The sequence below is a fragment of the Phaseolus vulgaris genome, chromosome 3, assembly GCF_000499845.2.
Source record: "Phaseolus vulgaris cultivar G19833 chromosome 3, P. vulgaris v2.0, whole genome shotgun sequence".
NCBI lineage: Eukaryota > Viridiplantae > Streptophyta > Magnoliopsida > Fabales > Fabaceae > Phaseolus > Phaseolus vulgaris.
Window position 1 is genome coordinate 3,758,378 of NC_023757.2, and position 20,770 is coordinate 3,779,147.

The 20,770-nt window shown below is 31.1% G+C and overlaps 1 protein-coding gene across 2 annotated transcripts; it reads right to left on the reverse strand.

Annotated features, from left to right (window-relative positions):
* Positions 1-3,522: 3,522 nt before the first annotated feature.
* On the reverse strand, positions 3,523-7,960 carry LOC137806320 (homocysteine S-methyltransferase 1). 2 transcript variants are annotated; one of them, XM_068606359.1, is made up of 7 exons: positions 7,689-7,959; positions 7,523-7,579; positions 6,512-6,717; positions 6,266-6,395; positions 4,037-4,240; positions 3,892-3,963; positions 3,523-3,777 (listed from the first exon to the last, which is right to left on the reverse strand). In XM_068606359.1, exons 1-7 carry the CDS (start codon positions 7,854-7,856, stop codon positions 3,634-3,636), a joined length of 981 nt encoding a protein of 326 aa, XP_068462460.1. In that variant the 5' UTR covers positions 7,857-7,959; the 3' UTR covers positions 3,523-3,633. The 2 variants fall into 2 exon arrangements, with proteins under 2 accessions (XP_068462460.1, XP_068462461.1); XM_068606360.1 differs by lacking the exon at positions 3,892-3,963 and having other exon boundaries at positions 7,689-7,960.
* Between the last annotated feature and the right edge of the window lie 12,810 nt (positions 7,961-20,770).

The window sequence follows — 20,770 nt, forward strand, 5'->3', positions numbered from 1 at the left end:
GTAATTAAGACAAGTATGTATTTTATTGATTACGAAGCATCCACGGAACATTAATCCTAACAGTAAATTAAGCACAAAGCAAGGCAGAATCACATTCAAGTTATACATTAGTAAGCCTCATCTTTTGAGCTTTTTCCAATAACATGTATAACTTTATAAAACTCACCAACTATAAGAGTCTGAGTCTCAAAAAACATAAAGAAAACATCAATAAATTTCTCCATACTCTCGTAGAAATACTAATACTAATGTGTGTCCACTTTAAAATTAACTCTCCGCGTCTTCCATACCTTATCCGTCTTCTATACCCTACCCATCTCTCATAGTTGTACCTTCCTTTTCCTCTATCTCAGTCACAAACCTTCCATGTGTTTTGACACTCAAACATTTTTAATGTTTTGTCAAGGTGCATGATTTTCTACTTCAAGGTTTGTCCAAATTACTTTTAAGTGGTTTCAGATCTCTCAAAACGTACAATATTTTTCAGTTAGTGAAACCCTACTTTCCAAATTATTTGTATTAGGCACTAACATGGGTTGCTAATGAAACCCTACTTTCCAAATTATTTGTGCCAACACTGATGTGGGTTGCTAAAGGCAAGCATTGCATTTAGTATATAGGTTATTGTTTGACTTCAGAAGTCACCAAAAGAGGTAAGATTTAGACTTTAAGAAAAATAATCGGTAAGATTTGCACCACACACTCATTCTAATTTAAAATTCATAAATTTTAGCTTTCAAAATAATATGTTTTCGCATTATATCATGTTATTTATAGGTTGAAGGGGACTTGAGATTTATTTATATGACTTAAACTTTGATTACTTTGAATAAAAAATAGATATTTAACTTCTAAATAGGAAAAAAAACCATATATTTAATTGTATTTTTTATGATTTTTTTTAGTTAAAGTTCATATATTTTGAATAAAATATTAAACTTTAAAATATTAACACAGTATTATCTTTCTTGATTTCAATTTTCAATGGAGTTGGTTTTATATATAAAAAAATAATACTATAATAATATTACTTAAAAGTATTTGCTAAAAATATTTTAATATCGTCTTATTGACGTTTTCATAAAAATAAATAATATATATATTATTTGGATTTGGTAAATAAAGTATTTTTCATTGAATATGAAGATATATAAAATAAAATTTTACGAATAAAGGTTAATTAATATTTAAAAACCACAATACTTTAGTAAGAGTATGTTTTTTCATATCTAAATACAATATCCTTTTTGTCTAATTAGATGTATTATAAAAACATGAATGTTGATAAGAAAATAATAAAAATATAAAACATGTAATTGAATTAATTGAAATTTATATACTGTATTAGAAGAACATTACAATGTATTAACTCAAATTTATTACGTACAGGTGAAGGGCAGTTTGAAAGGCAAATAAAATATTAGTGTAACTAAATTAATTATCCATATTATTTTGATAACCGTAAATGTAAATGAAAAGATATTGGAGATTCACGTTTAGAACCTTTCATTGTATATAAATGTGTGTAAACTTCAATCTCATGAGCCGATTTTATAGGGTTGAGTTAGGTTTAAAATCTACTTCGTAACATGATATCAGAGTGATTTCAAGTCTATTCTAATAAGTATTTATTGGTCTTATCAGACCACCCGATATTAGACCATTTAAGTGCAGGATTTTCATTTTGAAATTATCGTGTTTGGTATGGAAAGTGACAAGGAGACGAGACGAACTGAGGAAGTGAGCATTAATTTGAGCTGACAAGATCGTGCTGTCGGTGACGCTGCCATAGAAAGATGAAGCAGAAACGATATTGGGAAAAGAAAATGAATAGATACAGCGAAAAGGTTTTGGGACCACTTCAAATCAAATTCAGAACGTCTTATTCAAATTTCTACTATTAGAAAGAGGAAAACTTTCTGATCTCATCAAACCAAGCCCATGTGAAATCTCTTTCATCAAATATCCAACCTATCAGCTGCCACATATTTGGATCAAGTATATCAACTCCACCAATTGTAATCGGATAAGGAGTTCCTTGTGGACCCATACTACACCCAAAAACTATTTCCTTTTACTCTCATTCTCACAATTCCACCTATAAACAACTAAATTCATTCACAATTTTAGATATATCTATGGTTAGAAATCTCATGTCGACTAAAAATTAGATTCTTTTATAGTATATAAATGGGTGCAAACCTCACCTCAATGAGCCGATTTTATAGAGTTGAATTAGACTTAAAGTCCACTTTGTAATATGAATGTCAAGTTTGGTCTCTAAATCCTATACTTAATGACTAATTCGTATTGATGGATATTATAGAGAATAATATTATGAGACTCAAATTATGTTTAACTTGAAAGGTATTTAATAGAATGTTTGTTTTATATTTTTAAGATTTACAAAGACGCACTCATCTTGATATTATGTATGAAATTAATTTCTTTGGATTATCTAGTTGGGGAGGTTTATAGTTAATAAGAATTCAGACAGAGAATTGCACGAAATATAGAGATGGTGAAACATACAAAATAAAGATAAGGACTAATATTAGAGTAAATGACAAAACAAGAATAAGGAAAGAAACAACAAAAGAATAGAAAGACTCATAGAAGAAAATTGTCACTTGAAGATGAAGAGAACTTCTTCAAGATAAACTCAAAAACTAATCCTCACGTGTTTCCTAGAAGTTTGAGATAAGATCCAAAGTAAGTCATCACCTTAACATATATTAGACCATTGGACAATAAGACTCCTATGAATTATTGAAGAACAAAAAACTCAATATATATTATTTTCATCCTTTTAAGCCCAATGTTTCATACTGAAGAATAAAGGACAATCTTGAAAAAATTGATTCCAAAAGTAATGAAGGAATCTTGCTAGGTTATCCTGAAACTTTTAAAGAGTGTAAAGTCTACAACTCTAATACTAGAGTGGTTGAGGAGGCTATCCATGTGAGATTCGTGACTATATTCCTAATAAAAAATTATCAGAGCAGAAAAACTCTTCTTATTTTTATTTGCAGGAATTGAAGGAGGGTCAAACAGAATGCTTAGGTGATAAAAAAGAAGCATCAGACACTCCTTCCAGACCAACATGGAGGCATCTAACACTGGCAAAGAATCACCTAATATACACTATCATTGGTGACCCAACCAGAGGTCTCTCAACGAGGTCAAATGTGAGAAATCAAAACTGACTATGAACTCGCATATGGAACCCAAAGAACGTCAATGAAACTCTGAAAGATAGACGCTATGAAGCAGGAACTAGAATAGTTTCAGAAGAAACAATTATATTACAGTTCAGATTTCTGGACAAAATTTATAGTACCCATGATTTTGCCTCAATTCTAGAATTAATTTGAGAATCTACCATTCATGACATATCCGAGCAATAGAAATCGCTTACGAAGATGAGCAAATTGTCGTCGTAGGTTAATTTATCCACGAAATCAAGATTATGCCAAGTTTTTTAATTTCTCTTTCAATTCTTATGGAAATGAAACGACTTACTTCCAACTGAACGAACAAGCTTCAAATAACTAAAATTTAGACTGTAATTTATAGAAAAGGCCCAGAAAAGATATCACCATTTGTCAAAAATGGTTACATCTAATATCCCAATCAAGATTTTTCTCTTAAAGCATTTGAAAGAATTTGAATGGTGGAAGGTGTAGTCCGACAACAACCTCCTATTATTTTAGCTCCCAAATCACGCCACCTTGTCGCATTAAATCCGAAATCATCATCATTAAAAACCTTGGGTAGCTGTCGTTTAAAACAAATAGGAAAACACACTTGATTAAGATATAAAGCATAAAAAATAATGGATGAGTGTGAGGGTGTGCAAGAGAGAAATGGAGGGAGAGAACCCAGACTTACTTGCCATTTTTTGGCTTTACTATCCCATACCCCCCCACTATTGGGATAAACAATGATGGCTTTCTTCGTTAACTGAAAGGAATAAGATAAGATCATAAACTTTGATAGAGAACCACTAAAATTCATTGTCAGATTTAACAATTACCTGCTTAAATGTGCAAATGAGGCTTTCTATAAAATGGGGAGGTGCACAGTTTATGCCAACAGCATCTACTTTAATACTCTTATTTATTGCTTCAAGACAGTCCTTGAAACTCTCTCCTGAGGGAGCATTCTCACCATCTACAGTGGTAAAACAGATCCAAGATGGAATGTTGACACTTTCTTCTTCAAGCAATTCGACACAAGCCTACAGTAGGAAGAATTGATAATGAATACCTCAAAAGTCTTCTATATTGAAGAAGATAGAATTGAAAAAATAAGTAAAAACTAAAACAATAGATTGATCGTTAAAAAATATTAGAAATAGAGCATTACCAATCATAGAAAATGATTTATAACATAAAACGTTTAGCCTACATTTCGTATAGAGTTCTTAATATACAGCTCAGAAAAACAAAAGACAAAATAAAAATACAAATCTTGATGATGGAAACAGGGTGCCCATATAGCTACAAAAACATGATGACTTCTGTTTCAGGCAAGATGATGACTATCAGGTCATCAGATAGTGAAGACACAACTTTCCTTCTGTATATATATGAGGAATTGGTGCAGGCATTACATACGATAGTGATAGGTTGTATACATTTTCTAAGAATAACACAATTAAAATAGCGATCCTTAAATATGTCTCTTCTTTATGTATTCTACTATGAAAATAACTTCAAAACAGTGAGATATCCATACTCTTACAGATCAAGGAATTCGTTTTCTAATAGAGCTTTTATAAAAAAAAATAAAAAATTCTAAGAGAGCTCAATGATCTCTTAGTTGATTGATTCATTTATATAGATTCTTACATCAGTAGAAAACCATAAAAGATATGATGAGTTCATGAATAGAGAAGAAGAAAATGAGCAAGAACATACTCAACTACTGCAACAATTACAAGGAGCATGACAAGACAAGACGTTCTTGCTCAACAAAATATTGCTTTCTCTCTATTGTGTTTCTTCAACTTGCTAATGGTAGAATTTTAACTCTTATTGTTATAGGTAGAAATCGTAAAAATAGTATTAGGATGATGGACTTCTTCAAAGACTAAACACATCATAGAAGGGTGACAAGTTTAATACAAGATGTGCAAGAAACAACAAGTCAAAGCCAAATTTGGAGCTATTGAATCCTGGTCAAGGAGACATGAACAAAAAAGGCAACAAAAGCATGACAAAGGAAGCATGAGAAACATGATCAAGCAAGGAAAACATCTCCAACAAATCCCGCAAAATGAAAATTTTATATGATTTTATTTTTTAAATTTGGACTTTGAATTTTCCCTCCATTTACTAGTTGAATTCTCGGCCTAGAAGAAGCCGCATTTACATTTATTAATTAGGCATTTACCATTTCATTTAGAAGAGAAATTTCGGATTGCTTGGCTATAATAAGCATCACTTGCATTTGTAAGTTTACGTTGGAATATATGAAATTTTGAGATTTTTTAGGAAACTCTTGTGAGTGATCATCAACTTTGGATCTTCTCCTAAACTCTCAAGTGACAAATCTTCATTGAGTTTATCATGAAGATGAAGGTTCCTCCATCTTCAAGTGGTGTTCTTCTTCCATTCCTATAAGTTTTTCCATCTTTTGCTTCGTTGTTTTTGATTCATATTGTCTAGTTTAGTTGTTCTAATTTCTACAATTTTTTGCCGACTATGTCTTCTTTCATATCTTGTTTATCTTGGTGTTGTGTGTTTAATCATTTTTCATCTCTTGGAATCAAACCTTCACACTTGCGTAATCCTCTTGGATTAAATTCATGAGGTAAACTTCCTAGAGTTTTCATTCATATCTTGTTTGTGTTAAAAATTTAACACAAGATCTATAACAAGTACTTAATTCAAGTTAAATACAACTTGAGCCTTATCATATAATGATCTAGACATAGGTTTCAGATAGGTAACACAAAAGATGAGTTAACCTATTCTAACAAACAACTAATCCTTTCATATAAGTTGAACAACCCTGACAAATAAACAAAATAGTAGGACTGCCATGGGGTTGGGAAAACAAAAATGTCACGAGAAGTGTGAGAGAAATGGATAAATAACTCAATTGAAGAATTCTAGTTTTCTGCTATTCCTAATATTTATACCTGGTCCAAGAAAGATATAGGCTGAGTAGGTTTTCAGTAATTCTAGTTCAAGAAATACAGCAAGGCAGACGTACTTGTCTATGAACATGTCTATTGGCAAAGGAAAAAGAAAAGGACCTGAGCTTCGAGTTTGTTTGGAATGGTCTCAAAAGCCAGCAAATCTGGACCAGCTTCAACAAGAACTTGCAATCTGCGGCGATGAAAATCTTTCAACTTCTTTAAATCCACATCTGGTCCATAGCAGCCGCTACAAGAAGATATTGATATGAATAAATTCCATAAACATACAGAAAATATACAAATTAATTCCTCTGCAGGACAAAAAGGATCCAGACCGTCAAATTTGGAGGAGTGAACAAGCACCTGTATTCTGAACCATTAGCAAGGTAAGCTCCATAGCTTCCAATGGAGGCTGCAACCAAAGCTCTTCTATATTTATTCCCGGGATTTCTTTTAGCTGAACTCCAGAAAGTATCACGGGCTTCAACTGCCAATTTGACACTCCTCTCTAAGAGTGATTCCCCTTCTTCAATCGATAGCCCCTTGGACGCAAATCCAGGAAGTGTAGCCTATAATTATAGAATTATCTATAAGAAAACAATTGGCAAACATTTCAAGGGAATAACATGCACGAAGTATGAAGAGCCAAAGGCTGAGAGGTTTTCTATTCCCAACGTTATGATTTCACCCTTGGTGTAGAGAACTAAAATAGAATGTCATGTCATGTCATCTTTGGAAACCGAAAGAAATGAATGTTAAAAACCACAAGCAAATGTTTCATATCTCTTGTTAATTGGCAGAATAGAAGATATTCATGTAACTCTCATGTTCATTCAAAATTGTCTAAAGTTCATTCAAATTCATCTATCCATCTCAGAGATCCGTTTATTGAAACAGAAATCTCCTTTTACTCATGACTTTTCTATTTTTATATTGTGTATAAAAGCATAGAATCATAGTACACTCCTAGCACTAGATTACATAACAAGAACAAGTGAATGACAAGGACAAACCATTTGGAAGTAAACCTTTGCCACCACCCAGTTTTATCCTGTGTCAAGACAAAAAATAACAGAATAAAATATTATAGTTTTAATTACTATAAAAACATTTTTTTTGTAATTTATTTCTTTATTCCACAATTTTTTTCTCTCTTTTTTACTTTTATCCATCGAACAACCCATCTATTCCACTTTACTTCTATTCTTCCAAATTATTTTCTTTCTTTCTTATCTCTTTTACTTCTAGTCCACAGAAAAACATAAAGGATGCAAAAAAATAAACAGATTTCCATAAAGTTTAAAAAACTAATCCAAGGAAGGGGAAAACATAACCAAAAATTCCCAAGGGAGTGTTGAAAATGACAAACTTCACCTGGTATGATGATGTAACTAATATATCAGCACCAGCCTCCAAGTATTCCAAATGAACCTAAAAGAAATAAATGCGAAATGAAATCCAATAAAAATCATCACCATCAGACTTATGATGAATGTGCAACAAACCAAAGGTGAAAAGAAAAGAAAACCAAAAAAAAAACCTGCTTGATAAGGTTTGGGTCTTTGATCAAATAGATAGCACTCCAGAGAGAATCGTTGATGGAGGCTCCATGCTTTTCGAGCTGCGTGGCGAATCCCCCATCGGTGATGGCGCAGCCTCCCGCATTCTCTATCAGATGATGCAACATTTGCCTTTTCTCGCTCTTCATGCTACGGGCTTTTCCTTACAACGACGACGTTCCGAGTGGCCAGCACGTTCGTTGCCTGCATATAAGGACTGGGCATTATTAATGCGGAAGAAGCATGGGGTTTGGGTTATTGCTATGGATTTTTCTAATTTGTATGAAATCGAATTCTAATTTTTGCATAAAAATTACCATTATTAATTACTTGAAAATACATCTTCCATTTTTTATTGTGATAACAAATTTTTTTATAATGAGTATTAAAATATTAAAACATAATATTAAATTATAAAAAAATTATAAAAGGTAATCATAGGAATAAAGAATTTTTTTCATTTTAGTGTGAGTGATTTTTATGTGATGTACATGATTTTTTTATTGTAGTCGTTTAAATTTAAAAGAAAAATATTTATTAAAAATTATATATACAAAAACAGTAATTTAAAAAATTCCTTAATTAATATTATAAATAATGATATAAAAAAATAATACAATTTAAAAGATATGTATAATTTTGTAATAGTAATAATAATAATGAGTTTTTCATACATTAAAGAGTTTTTCAAATATCCAATTTTATTTTGTATTAATTTGGAAACTATTTCAAAATACATTTACGAATTATATAAGATATAAGATAGTAGAAAACAACACTTTGTCATGTTGTTGTCTAGTTTGGGCAATGAACAACACAAAATGATAAAAAAAAATTGAAAAGGGCGTATCTCTTCCTAACAAAACTTTTATGAAAATAACAAAGGGCATTATTTCTTTACTATTTCCTTTAAATACAATTATCTCACATTTCTTTGATGTTTATTGTAGGTTGGTATTTGATCACGTAGGACAACAGTTAATCAAATAAATAAACTATGTTGTCATTGAACATCATTTAGATTTGAGGACAAATCCTTTCTAAGAAGGAGAGAATTATGAAAACCATCCAACCTCGAAACTTTCTGCTAAGAAGATAGACGAAGATCGAGACTTACTGAAGAGCTTGAAAGTCTTTTTCTTCTTCTTAGCCTTGTAAAAATTGTAGAGAGTAGTTAGGAAGTTTTGGACCTTGTATTTTGGGCCAAAGTAGAGAAGGATGTAAATAGAAAAGAAAGTAGAGTGTAAAATAGTAAAAGAGGGGTGCAAATAGAAATGTAAGCAAAGAAGGCATGAGGCTCCACATGTCTTCTTCTCAATGGAAAGGATTTGCAAATAAGGTGGTGACACTTGTCACACTCTCATTTAAGAGGTTTTGAGAGACTTTCTCCTATAAATAGGAGTCTTTTGTACATGATTTTTAACTTTGATTTGAGTGATGAAATGTTATCCAATTGAGACACTTTTACTTGTTCAAAGTTCTCTCTATAGTTGTCTTCTTCCGAGACAATTTTCTAGATTCTCTCTATAGTTCTCTCTATAGTTGTTCAACATTACTTTCTCCTAGTAATGTTGGCTCAACCTCACTCTATAAACTAAGTGTTGGCCTAACCTCACTTAGATTCATCGTCATAATTCTCATCTCTTCTAAATTTCTACAATTCTTCATGCTTCCGCAATAATGTTCATCATCCGTAGAAGATATTCAAATCAAAACAATGAAAAAGAAGATTTACAAATGAAAATGCAAGCTAGAATTGCATAAAGAGATGTAGAATAGTTGTGTTAGTGAAGACTCTTGAGTGGGTTGCTTAAGGAGACTAGACGTAGTCTTACTTGTTGGGTGAACCAATATAAATTTGTATCTTCTTCTCTCTGCTCTGTACTTTTTAGAGACTGTTTTTGTATGTTTCTTATTTTGCAAATTGAGTTCAGGCATCATTCAACCCCCCTTCTAGAGCCAATTGCACCATCAGTGACATTTAGTACAATCTTTCCAAATGCAAATCTTGTGGAGTTAGCTTGCAAAGGCATCAAGAGTTTCACCCTTCATTTGGATGAGGATGCAACTCATGAATATGAAAGTGTTGTTCCACCTTCTCCTTACAACTCAAACTTTCCTTCTCCTCCTCCATGTGCACATAATGCATGGGTGACTATTTTACGACAAATATACCATGTCAGAAGTAATAATTTGTCCCCAATGACGAATATCGAACCCACAAGGAACAATTGAATTCTCAAGTATAAGATTCACTAAATAGAAAACAATAAGTAAAAGTTTGTCGGATGATTGTTATGTATGAGATTGCAAGAATGTAAATAAAGCAAGTAAAGAGTTATTGATTCAATTGGAAAAATTGGGATTGGGGTTCATCCTTCTCACTCTTTTGTATTTTGAAAAGCATAATAATATTTTATCTTTGATTGATATTGATGCCCATATAAAATTCATTTATATCAATTTCTCGCATATAAAATTATTAAGATAGTCTCCTAAATATTCATTCCTCGCATATCGTTACAAGCAGATGTTGATAGCAATTAGCATTTCAAATATATTCCTAACATTCAAATATGTTAGGCATTATCATTTAGGTCAAAAGCTTAGAAGTACTTTTCAGTCAAATCTAAGGATCAAAATCATCATAAAACAAGCGTTAAGAATAAAATGACAATATCAATCATCAATCAAGAACAAAATATTATGTTTAAATATCACCTCAATTCATAAGAGTTTGAACAAATTATTCCAATCCCAAAGGGTAGAATTAGTCACTCATGTTGGTCATTACAAACATGGAAAACAAGAAAAGAAGATTCAGGATGTTTATCCTTGACGGCTGCCACCTCTAGGGTTTTCTATCTAGTTATATTCTTCCAACCATGTTTAGGATTGTGTCTCACGTCTCATATTTAACCTAGTTGGTCTTGGGCTAAGTGACTTCTTGCCTAGGCGTGATTAGGCTCGCTTGGGTGAGTTGGATGAGAAAAATCCCAACCTCTCTAGAGTGATCTCGCCTGGGCGTGATTGAGCTCACTTGGACTAGTTCCTTTGGAGTGATCTGGCTAAGGCGATTTTTTGAGCGATTTTTTAGCGTTCCAGCTTTCCCTTTTCATCTTGTATATTCTCCTTTAGTCCAATCATCTCCATTTGCTCCTAAAATCCTGAAATTAACACAAATTTGGGAATAAATCGTTCTTATTCATTTTATAATCACAAAATATGTAAAAAAGGTTTAAATTCATAAAATAGGGGTTAAATTATAGTTATTTTATCAATAAACATCCATAAGTGTTTGTCTTTTAATATGAAATATTACTAAAATATGATACTTATCATGCACCAAATTGATTCCTGGTCGCACGGCTTTGCCAACAATTGTAGACGTATGGGAGCTAGATGAAATTCTCAACAATGATATTTTGTTTGGTGTTGTAGTGAGTCTGATAGAGATTATTGTTGTAGGTGTTAAGATTGACTTACTCCTTCCTTGGATTCGTGAGTCGAAACCGACCTACACTCAACTTACCTATGAATTAGATCCTGTCCATCTAGAAGATAATGAAGATATTGAAGATTGGAAGAGTCAAGTTGACATTTTTTAGCTTCAAATGATGCTCAACATGTTTATTCAAAAACCACATAGACTCTAAAATGTCATCAAGTTATACCAACATGCAGGAAACATCTTTTCTTTCTTATTTGTCCATCTGAGAATAACAAGAAGACTAAGTTCTTCATGTTGAGACCCTATACGATCTATGTAGACAATATATTAAGCTCCTAAACGGTCTGATAAACACTAGATGATCTATGATTTCATGTCTTTATGCTTTGATGATAACAAAAATTGTTTGAATGACTTATATATTAAAAGATTTAAACGATGTTTTTACTTGCAATATTCATTATATGGCCTGAGCATATATAACATATATTCATTAGACGGCCTGATAAGCTTTGTTAAGTGCTTAACAGAATTCAAAACTAAATGTATTACTTGGTTCTAACAATGATTTGTATAGTTGCAATATAGAGTAAACTCTTTGAGCATCTAAAAATTTTGTTCATGCTAGACGATCTAACTACCGTGTTGAATGAATAACAAATTTTTATTACAATTATTAAACAAAATCTAATGAATTCATATATCTATTAAAAATATGTTCAATCAAAGAGATTTATATCCAAAAATGAAAAGATTTGAATCTATCACTACAAGAAAATCATGAAATAAAAACTAATTTTTAGTGACAAAAAATAATTAGTTGCTATAGTGACTAAATTAAAGACCATTTTAGAGACTAAATTTTTTATTTATTTCTAAATTAGTTTCTATTATTGTTAAATGGTTTCTAAATTGATATCTAATTAGCAACCAAGGTTTTTGCTACAAAATTTAAAAACTAAATAATTGGTAGTTAAAACCTTGGTTGCTAATTAGATACCAATTTAGAAACCATTTAACAATAATAGAAATTAATTTATAAACCAATTTTTTTTTTAGTTTCTAAAATGGTTTATAATTTAGTTACTATAACAATAATTATTTTTGTCTCTAAAATTGGTTTGTATTTCATGTTTTTATCTTTGTGTATGTAATGACTTTATTCTTCCGTGTTTTTCGTATATCTTTAAAATTCATCTTTCCTAAACATATTTGTTCAAATAAATCTTGCGAATATCTTGTTTAATATAATGTGAATATCTCGCAGTCTTCTTTAAACAAAAATAATTTGAATAAATTGAAAATCTCAAGTACCCTATTTTGGTATCACACATTATTTAGAATGAAACGATTTTTTTATTATGTTTTGCTTTGTTTTTTCTAACTCATATTGCAAATAATTTCAAATTAGTTTCTTAAATATTTCGAAGCAAATTTTTGTTGGAAGATTACAAATCCATGTTTTCTGTTTTGAGCCTCTCTAGCTCAAAAAAGATGAAGATAAAAGATACTACAATATCCAAACTTAACCAATTCATCCAAGTGCATATATAAGGAGATTGAATGTGGAGAACAAAAAAAAGGACAAGCCAAGCAATAAAAAGATATATTGTGGTTTTTCTGAAAAATATTGAGAGTTGTAGTGAGTGTCTACTCTAGTCTTTAGAGCATTTAGTCTTCTGGTTTGAGTGTGAAACCTTTGTAATTTTCCAATTTGTTAAGTTATACCCGTGTGAGTTTTATTTGTTTTGAGATTATTTCTTGTTTCTTTTGAGAGTTCTTATTCTTAGGGAGAGATTAAGAAGGTGTAACCTAAAGATGTATAGATACTCGTTATAATCTAGAGATGTATAATACTCGTATAACTAGTTGGTTAGTGAAAACTCTTTAGCAATTGTTTAAAGGGATTGAAACGTAATCCATATTTAGGTGAATCAGGATAAATTCCTTATGTTGATATCTTGATGTTTATACTTTAATTCTTAAAGTTAAGACGATTGGTTAAACATTCTTACGATCTACAAGACAACCTAATTATTTTATCTTAAGCCAAGTGCACCTACACTTCATATTAATGGATCGTCCCTAAACATGCCAGCCTTTCTAGATGTATAAAGTAGAAAAGGTTCTTCGAGCTGATAAATATAAAACCTGAAATCTTGCAAGAGACCCCTTCATCAAACCCTCACATCTGAAATTGGCAACTCTAACGGGAAAATTCATGAGAAGTTGTTGTTGCATGACTTGCATCTGTTAATCAGATTTAAGTCATCGCTTACTCACACAAGTGGTCTCTGACCAAAAGAGCTGTCGTGTTCTTATGTGCTTCCACGTTTTCCCATTGTGGACCTGATGTTGTCTCTTTCCCAAGCCAACTCAAGTATAGTTAGTGAGATGAACTTCTATGCCTCTTATAATGACTTTGATTTTTCTGTAGTCTTGCTTACATTTTGGCTTCTTTGGATATTATTGGTGCTCTTCATGAACCAACTCTTCAAGCACGTTATGAAGCCCTAGGTGAAAGGTATTGATTGCGTCCTTCATAGGTCTTGGACCAAAACCTCTCTTGCCTACTTCGTCTTCCATGCCTATGTTATTATCATTTGATAATGAAGAAATGAGGTTAAAAATGGAGTTATATGAAGATGTTTTTTCGTAGGTTTTGCTTGAACATGTTCTTTTAAAGGACACCCATGATTGTGTTCTTGCCTTTAACCTCAAGAGTTCCATTACCTTTCGTCGCACTCTTGTCCCAAAGCCAAGATCCTTTAACATGCCAACAAGACAAGGACAGAAACATCAAAATCAGAGCGTGAAGGTGCTTGTAGATCGTGGCTTGATCATGGGCAATTCCAAGGAACATTTGGTCCTTCGTGTCGCTTTCTAAGGGCCCACTTAATTAACCCACTTAGATTAATTTGGTCAAAATAGAACTCAAATCAAGAATAATAGAACACAAATAACAGGTTGTTTTATTATTTTTTAAAATTTTCATTTAGAACTTAAATATATTTTTAATTTCTTAAATTTTGATTACAATTTTTTTAAAATATTATAGTTTTTTTTATTCAAACATTTCCCATTTAAACACTGTCAAGATTAATATTTTGAAAGAGAAATAAATATGCAATTTGATAATTTTTTAAGGTAACATAATAATAAAAATTTTGGGTGGTCTAATAGGAATTCGTGACTTAGGAGTCTGAATGCATTTAATTAGGAAAGAATATATATATTTTGATATCATCTTAATAAATACGTTTATACCTAATCCAATCGCTTAAAATTGACCTAGAGGTTGATGTTTATGGTATATTTTGTGATATGGTCTTTATTTAATTAGGGATTTCCAATAAACATATTAAAATAAATATTTTGAAAGAAAATAAAGATATAATTTAATAAATTTTGAAAATAATAATATAAAATTAAAATAAATTATTATGTATAGTGTTCTATAATTAATTAGTTGCATGAACACAATTTTCAATAGTATCTTGGATAAAGAGATTAAAATAAGTCTTTTTTTTTAAGTTTAGGAACTAAAAAGTTTGAATTTAGAAGACCGTAAATAAATTTATTTCAAATTTAAGAAAATAAAATAATATATTTTATCTTCTTTTTTTTCTTAAACATGAGTTTATTTTTATGAACGATAAACTAAAAAAATTATAGTTCAAGTAGTTGAGTAAATTGTATGAATTTGTGTTAAATTTTTTACATTTATTCAATTCCTATTTATCAGTGACAGATTTGTCTTGATCGAGAGAAAAAGTTGTATCAAGAACGGGTAAATGAAGTAAGTGGAATTCCGTTAAGCCAAACACGAGCATCCGTTTTCAACAAATAGATTCTATATTAATAACAATTTTGTTTTGTTTTGAAAAGGAACTAATAACTTCAAGTCCAGATAATCTATTTGTTTCAGACACAATATTTTCATAATCACAAAATATAAATTTTAATTTTATCAAATTAAATTATTTTTAAGACATACATTTAATCATTTCTAATTTTTTAATATTTTTTATTTTTTATTTTTTTACGTGAGAATATCTGATTATCATTTTAAACGGTTTAATCATATAACACCTTAATTTATTAGTAACTTTAATTTTTTGTTTTTTTTCTTAACTTTGTTTTATTTAAGGAATTTTTTTATTACATAATTTTTTATTTTCTCTTTCAATGTTCAACTCATATGACTGTCAGAGTAAAATCCTTTTCATCATATTTATTTTAATTAAGTGTTATTAAATAAAAAGTGTAAAGCATGAATATGCTTTGACTATAGGATGCAAGTTTTATAGAAGACCGATAATGTAAGACACAATGTGTTTTGTTTGAAAGACGATACAACACATGTCTTCTATTTGCTTTGTTTGATAAGTGAAGTCCTAGTAAGATATTATGTATGCACACTCTATTTTAAGCTAAAGTTGTATCTAACAAAAATCCTTGTGAGCTTATTCTATGTTGTAAAAAATATCTCATCTTTAGAAATGTAAGTTGAGTTCAAGAGAATGGGGGATGAATTGAATTTTTTCCTTTAAATATGGACTAGAATGAAATTTTTAAGAAAATCAACTCATTAGAATATAGAACAATCAATTGAAGATGTTGTTAACTAGTAGAAATCAGAAATTTTAATCAGTTAATTTTTTTTCAGGTCACATAATTAGTCAATTGCATTTCTGAACACACAGGAAACACTTAAAATCTCATTACAAAAATATAAAAAGAGAGAAAAAGAGAATCACACATTGATTCACTCTTCCTCAAGAGCTACATCCAGTTTTCCAGCCACACCAATTGAGAAAACACTATATCAAAGAATCTTTAGAAACAATACTCACAATACAATCACTCTTGAACCCTACAAGAATGACCTATATCGTAAGCAACACCTTGCTGCTTTAAAGAAATCATAAACTATATCTAATTTCTATGCAATAACCTTAGAAACGAAAGAATCAAGAAACAACTACACCTGTATTATAGCATAAACAATCAAATTTTGGAAATTCAAGAATAACTTCTTCAATCAAGATATGTAATCTAAGAATGCTACTAGAATTAAAAGTATTTATTTAAAGTACTAGTGCTATAAAATAAATCACTCAGCTTTCTCTTGAAAATTGTAAGAATTTACCTTGGAAATATTTTTCAAAATATATTTTTATAAAGCTCACAGAAAATCACATTTTCAACTATTTTGTCATTTTTAATAGATTAAACAATCGATTCAACCAATTAATTCACATAAAGTGAAAATAGTAGATTAATTCGAATTTTTAATATGTTAAGAATATAACGCATAACAACATCCTAACATCCAAGAGATTTCAATTTGTTAAATAACATATTTTAACATATTAAACATCTTTTCATAACTTTTTCATAACTTTTTGAGGTTTTAATTAATTTTAACAAATCAAAATATAATTTCAATCCATTGAAATTTCCTTAATACCAACATTAGGTTTCAGACAGTTTAAAATATTTTAAAAACTTTGTTCTTGGATAAGAAAAAAACATACAAACCAATTACATCGAAATCAAATCAATACATGTTAAACACAACCTTAGTCTTCAATCCTTTATTTTTATTAAACTTGATGTTACATAGATTTTTTTTTAGTTAAGTCTTACATATGAATTATATGAATTAAATGAATCATGTGGTCTATATAACTACTAGACCATCTACTATAAGAGAGATTAGATAATCTAATATATTTTGACTTAAAATTTAAGATTTAAAGACCCAACTAAATTTAATTAAATGAATTTTGTATAAAGTAATGAATTTATTCATAATTATAATATAAAAAAAACTATCATTAAAAATTTTAAATGTGAGCTTTTTAAATCTTTACGAGATTCTACTGAGTTACTCAGATATTCGAATTTGTGAGTCCCTTTCTTATTCATTATCTTTCTGGGTCTACCTCTGTGAAAGAAAAGTTAGAGGTTTTTGTTATGGCATTTGCTTTACTTGGTGTAATTTGGACATTGAATTTGGTGAATTTCAAAGGAAGTGGGTGGTTTTTTATTGAATCTATTAGCTGATATTTTCACGTGAATTGAATAAGCTTTTGTCGTTTCATGGCCACTGTTTGGTTTGTACGTGGGTGAGCTTTGTTCACATTAGGTGTACGTTGCACTCTTGTGGAGCATTGGTTTTTACTTTTGCATTTAATGCTTTTGCTTTATATATGTATACTATTCAAATACTTTTCTATTAATTAAAGGTGGTGCCTATTTTATATATATTTTAGATATTTGTATAATTACATGTATAATCTTGTATTTAATATTTCATAAATAGAATCGCAAATATAAGTATAGTGTTTGAGTATATGTATGATGATATATATCTTTTCATATTCAATTAGTTATTCAATATTTTATAAATTATTACTTTTAAAATAAAATTCATGAAATAATTTATAATATTGATGAATAATTTACACTTTTGTGTTATTGTATGATTTGTAAGACTATTACGCATAGTCGTTATTACTATCTTATATTTTAACTAGTGAGAATCATGAAAAATGCAAAAATCTTAAAAATATTAAGATTTCAAAATTAAAAATATCAACACACAAAGAAACACTTTTTTCGAAAAAACTACGTAATCCTTGTAAATGGAAATACATAAGAACAAGTCAATCCTTGTCGGATTTAAATAAAAAATTTAAAAAAATACTTTTCTTTTATATGTGTATTTTTTTTAAGAAAAATAAACATTTTAAAAAACTATATTTGATTTGCACATTTAATTAAAAGTAATTGTTTTTAGACGGATGTCATAGGATGATAACACCTTCTCTACACAACCGAATCCTAGACCCAAATCTGAGAGTTTTGTTTCTTTTAAATGTTTTTTCGTAGTTTTTCTTGATAAAATACGGTGGTGTCTCCTCTATTCTTTTTGAAAGATTTTTTTTGCCCGTCATGACGACAACATCCAGAGACACTGTTCTAAATGCATAACTTATTTACAAGCTAAGTCTAAACCCCTTCTTATAGCTAGTGCCCTTTGGGAACATGGTCTCCCAATATTATTCTATCTTTGTGGTATTTGATTGATAGTTGCCGCTTAGCAGTCAAATTAAAAAGATTCCAGCGTAGTCTGTCTAACATAGTGATAGACTACCTAACATTAGAGAGATGATAGTATAAAAGTGGTTAGATGACCCCAAGTCATCTCCCAATGAATCTGATAGCGAGTCCAATGAAAATAATTCAAAACCTATCTGCAAGCAATGAAAATTAACAATAACAGTACAGGAAAGGTGGTTGTGATTGTTAAGAAGGAAAATATAAAAGATGATTGGCGGGATGGGCTTCTGGGCTTAAGGTGAATTTTTTAAAAAGCAGTATTGGCGGAATGGGGTTGGATCAATGTTCGCTTCAGCATTTTGCAGCTACTCTTAACTGTAAGGTGATGGTAACTTCTTTTATCTATTTAGGGTTACCAGTAGGAGGATGCCATAAGCGCAGTGTTTTCTGGAACGGGGTGTTAGAGAGAGTTCAGGGCAAGCTTTCGAGGTGGAAAGGCAGGTGTTTGTCGATGGCTGGGAGGTTCTGTTTGATTAAGTCAGTTCTCTCCTCAATTCCGTTATTCTTTATGTCCCTATTCAAACTGCCATCTGGGGTGGCTGACAAGTTAGTTCGGATCCAAAGAAATTTCCTTTGGGGGTGGGGTTCTGACAGAAGGAAGATTGCTTGGGCCTCTTGGAATAAGGTTTGCGAGCCTCGGGACTACGGGGGTCTTGGAATCATTGACTTAAAGACTTTTAACCTGGCCCTGCTAGGCAAGTGGATTTGGAGGTGGGGGTCGGCCAAGGGAGGTTTGTGGAAAGAGATTCTTGACTCTAAATATGGTGGATGGAGGAATTTGAGAGCGGAAGGTAAACCCTGTAGGGGTTCTCTTTAGTGGAGAGACTTGAAGGAGGTTTGGGCCTCGGTGGGCTGGGGCAGAAGTTTTGAAGATGGGGTTGAGTGGAAAGTTGTTGATGGAGGAAATATTTCATTCTGGGAGGACATCTGGTTGAATTGTGGTGCTCTGAAGGGAATGTTTCCGAGATTATATTCGCTTAGCACGGCTAAAGCTGCTAAGGTGGCCGAGTTCGGGAACTGGTTTAATGGTGTTTGGATTTGGCATTTGTGCTGGCGTAGATCCCTCTTTGACTGGGAGAAGTTGTTGGAGGAGCAGTTGAGTCAGTTGCTGCAAGGGGTGAAGATGGATGTGGGAGGGGTGGATAGCTGGGTCTGGAAGGCTGAGAGGTCTCAAAGTTTTACTGTTAACTCAGCTTATAGCAAGGTAAGGAGGGTTAGTGATGGGGAGTCCTCTCCGACCTACTGTAGGTTGTGGAGGTGTAAAGCTTTGCCTTCTGCTGTATTCTTGGCCTGGAGAGTTTTGGAAAATAGGATTGCAACTAGGGTTAATTTGGTAAGACGCGGGATAATGGTTGAAAACCCTGTATGTTGCTTGTGTGGAAAGGTCGATGAGTCGTCGAGTCATTTGTTCGCCGTTTGTGACTTTGCTTGGAGGGTCTGGTGCCTTTGCTTTGAGTGGCTTGGAGTGTCGTTCATAATCCATTTGGATCCAATGCAAAATTTCATTCAATTCAGGTTGTGAGTGAAATTTGGAAGCATAGGAACTCGGTCGTCTTTAATGGAGGAGTGGCGGATGTGTTAGAAGTTTTTGCCTCAGCACAAGTAAAGGTGTGGTCTTGGATTGCTGCAAAGCTAGTTAGCGCTTGGTTTGGTTGGTCTTTTGACCGGCGGTTTTGGGTGTCGAGTTAGGAGTTAAATTGTATGTGTGTTTGTAAAAGGGTTGGACCACCCCTGAAGTGGTTCTCATTTATTATTTTTTATTGCTGATAAAAAAAAAAAAAGGAAGTGTCTCATGGCCTCCCACCTTTGAGGGGAATAAAACACCAAATTGACTTAGTCCTAAAGAAATTAGAAACCTTATCCAATTTCTATAAACAAATTTTAGAAATTAGAGAATTAAAGAACAATTGCACCTTAAATACAAAAGATACAAATAGGTTCTGAAAATTCAAGAAAACTTTCTACAATCAAGGAAAGTAATCAAAGAATGCTCCAAGAATAAAAATAATTCATTCAATGTAAATTGTGGTCTCAAAAATCAATTTTCTCTCTTTCCAAAAATATAAAAGCTTCTCTACATAAAGGTTTTCAAAATACAATTAATTCAAATACCTAATCTGTTAAAAACATAACATATAACAACATCCTTAAAATAAAGAGATTTCAACCTATGAAATAACAAATTTTAATAGATTAAACATCTCTACATAACTTTTTGAGATTTTAAGTAATTTTAATAAATTTAAATAGAATTTTAATCCATTGAAGCTTCCTTAATACCAACACTAAATTCTGAACAGTTAAAAAAATATTTCAAAACATGATTCTTGAATTTTCATAGATTATTTACCTTGAGAAACAAAAACAAACAAATATAAAATCACAAAAACACATATAAATACATTTTCAAACGATTAATCGTCATTCTTCAAGTGAGGAATTAATCAAATACAAGTTTCAACTTTATCTATCTCTACTCAT

Coding starts and splice junctions, on each gene's coding strand:
- LOC137806320 (XM_068606359.1), bottom strand. CDS start 7,856: ATGAAGAGCGAGAAAAGGCAAATGTTGCATCATCTGATAGAGAATGCG. Junction 6,396..6,511: donor GCTAATGGTTCAGAATACAG/GTGCTTGTTCAC, acceptor ATCTTCTTGTAG/CGGCTGCTATGGACCAGATG. Junction 3,778..3,891: donor GTAAAGCCAAAAAATGGCAA/GTAAGTCTGGGT, acceptor TTTAAACGACAG/CTACCCAAGGTTTTTAATGA.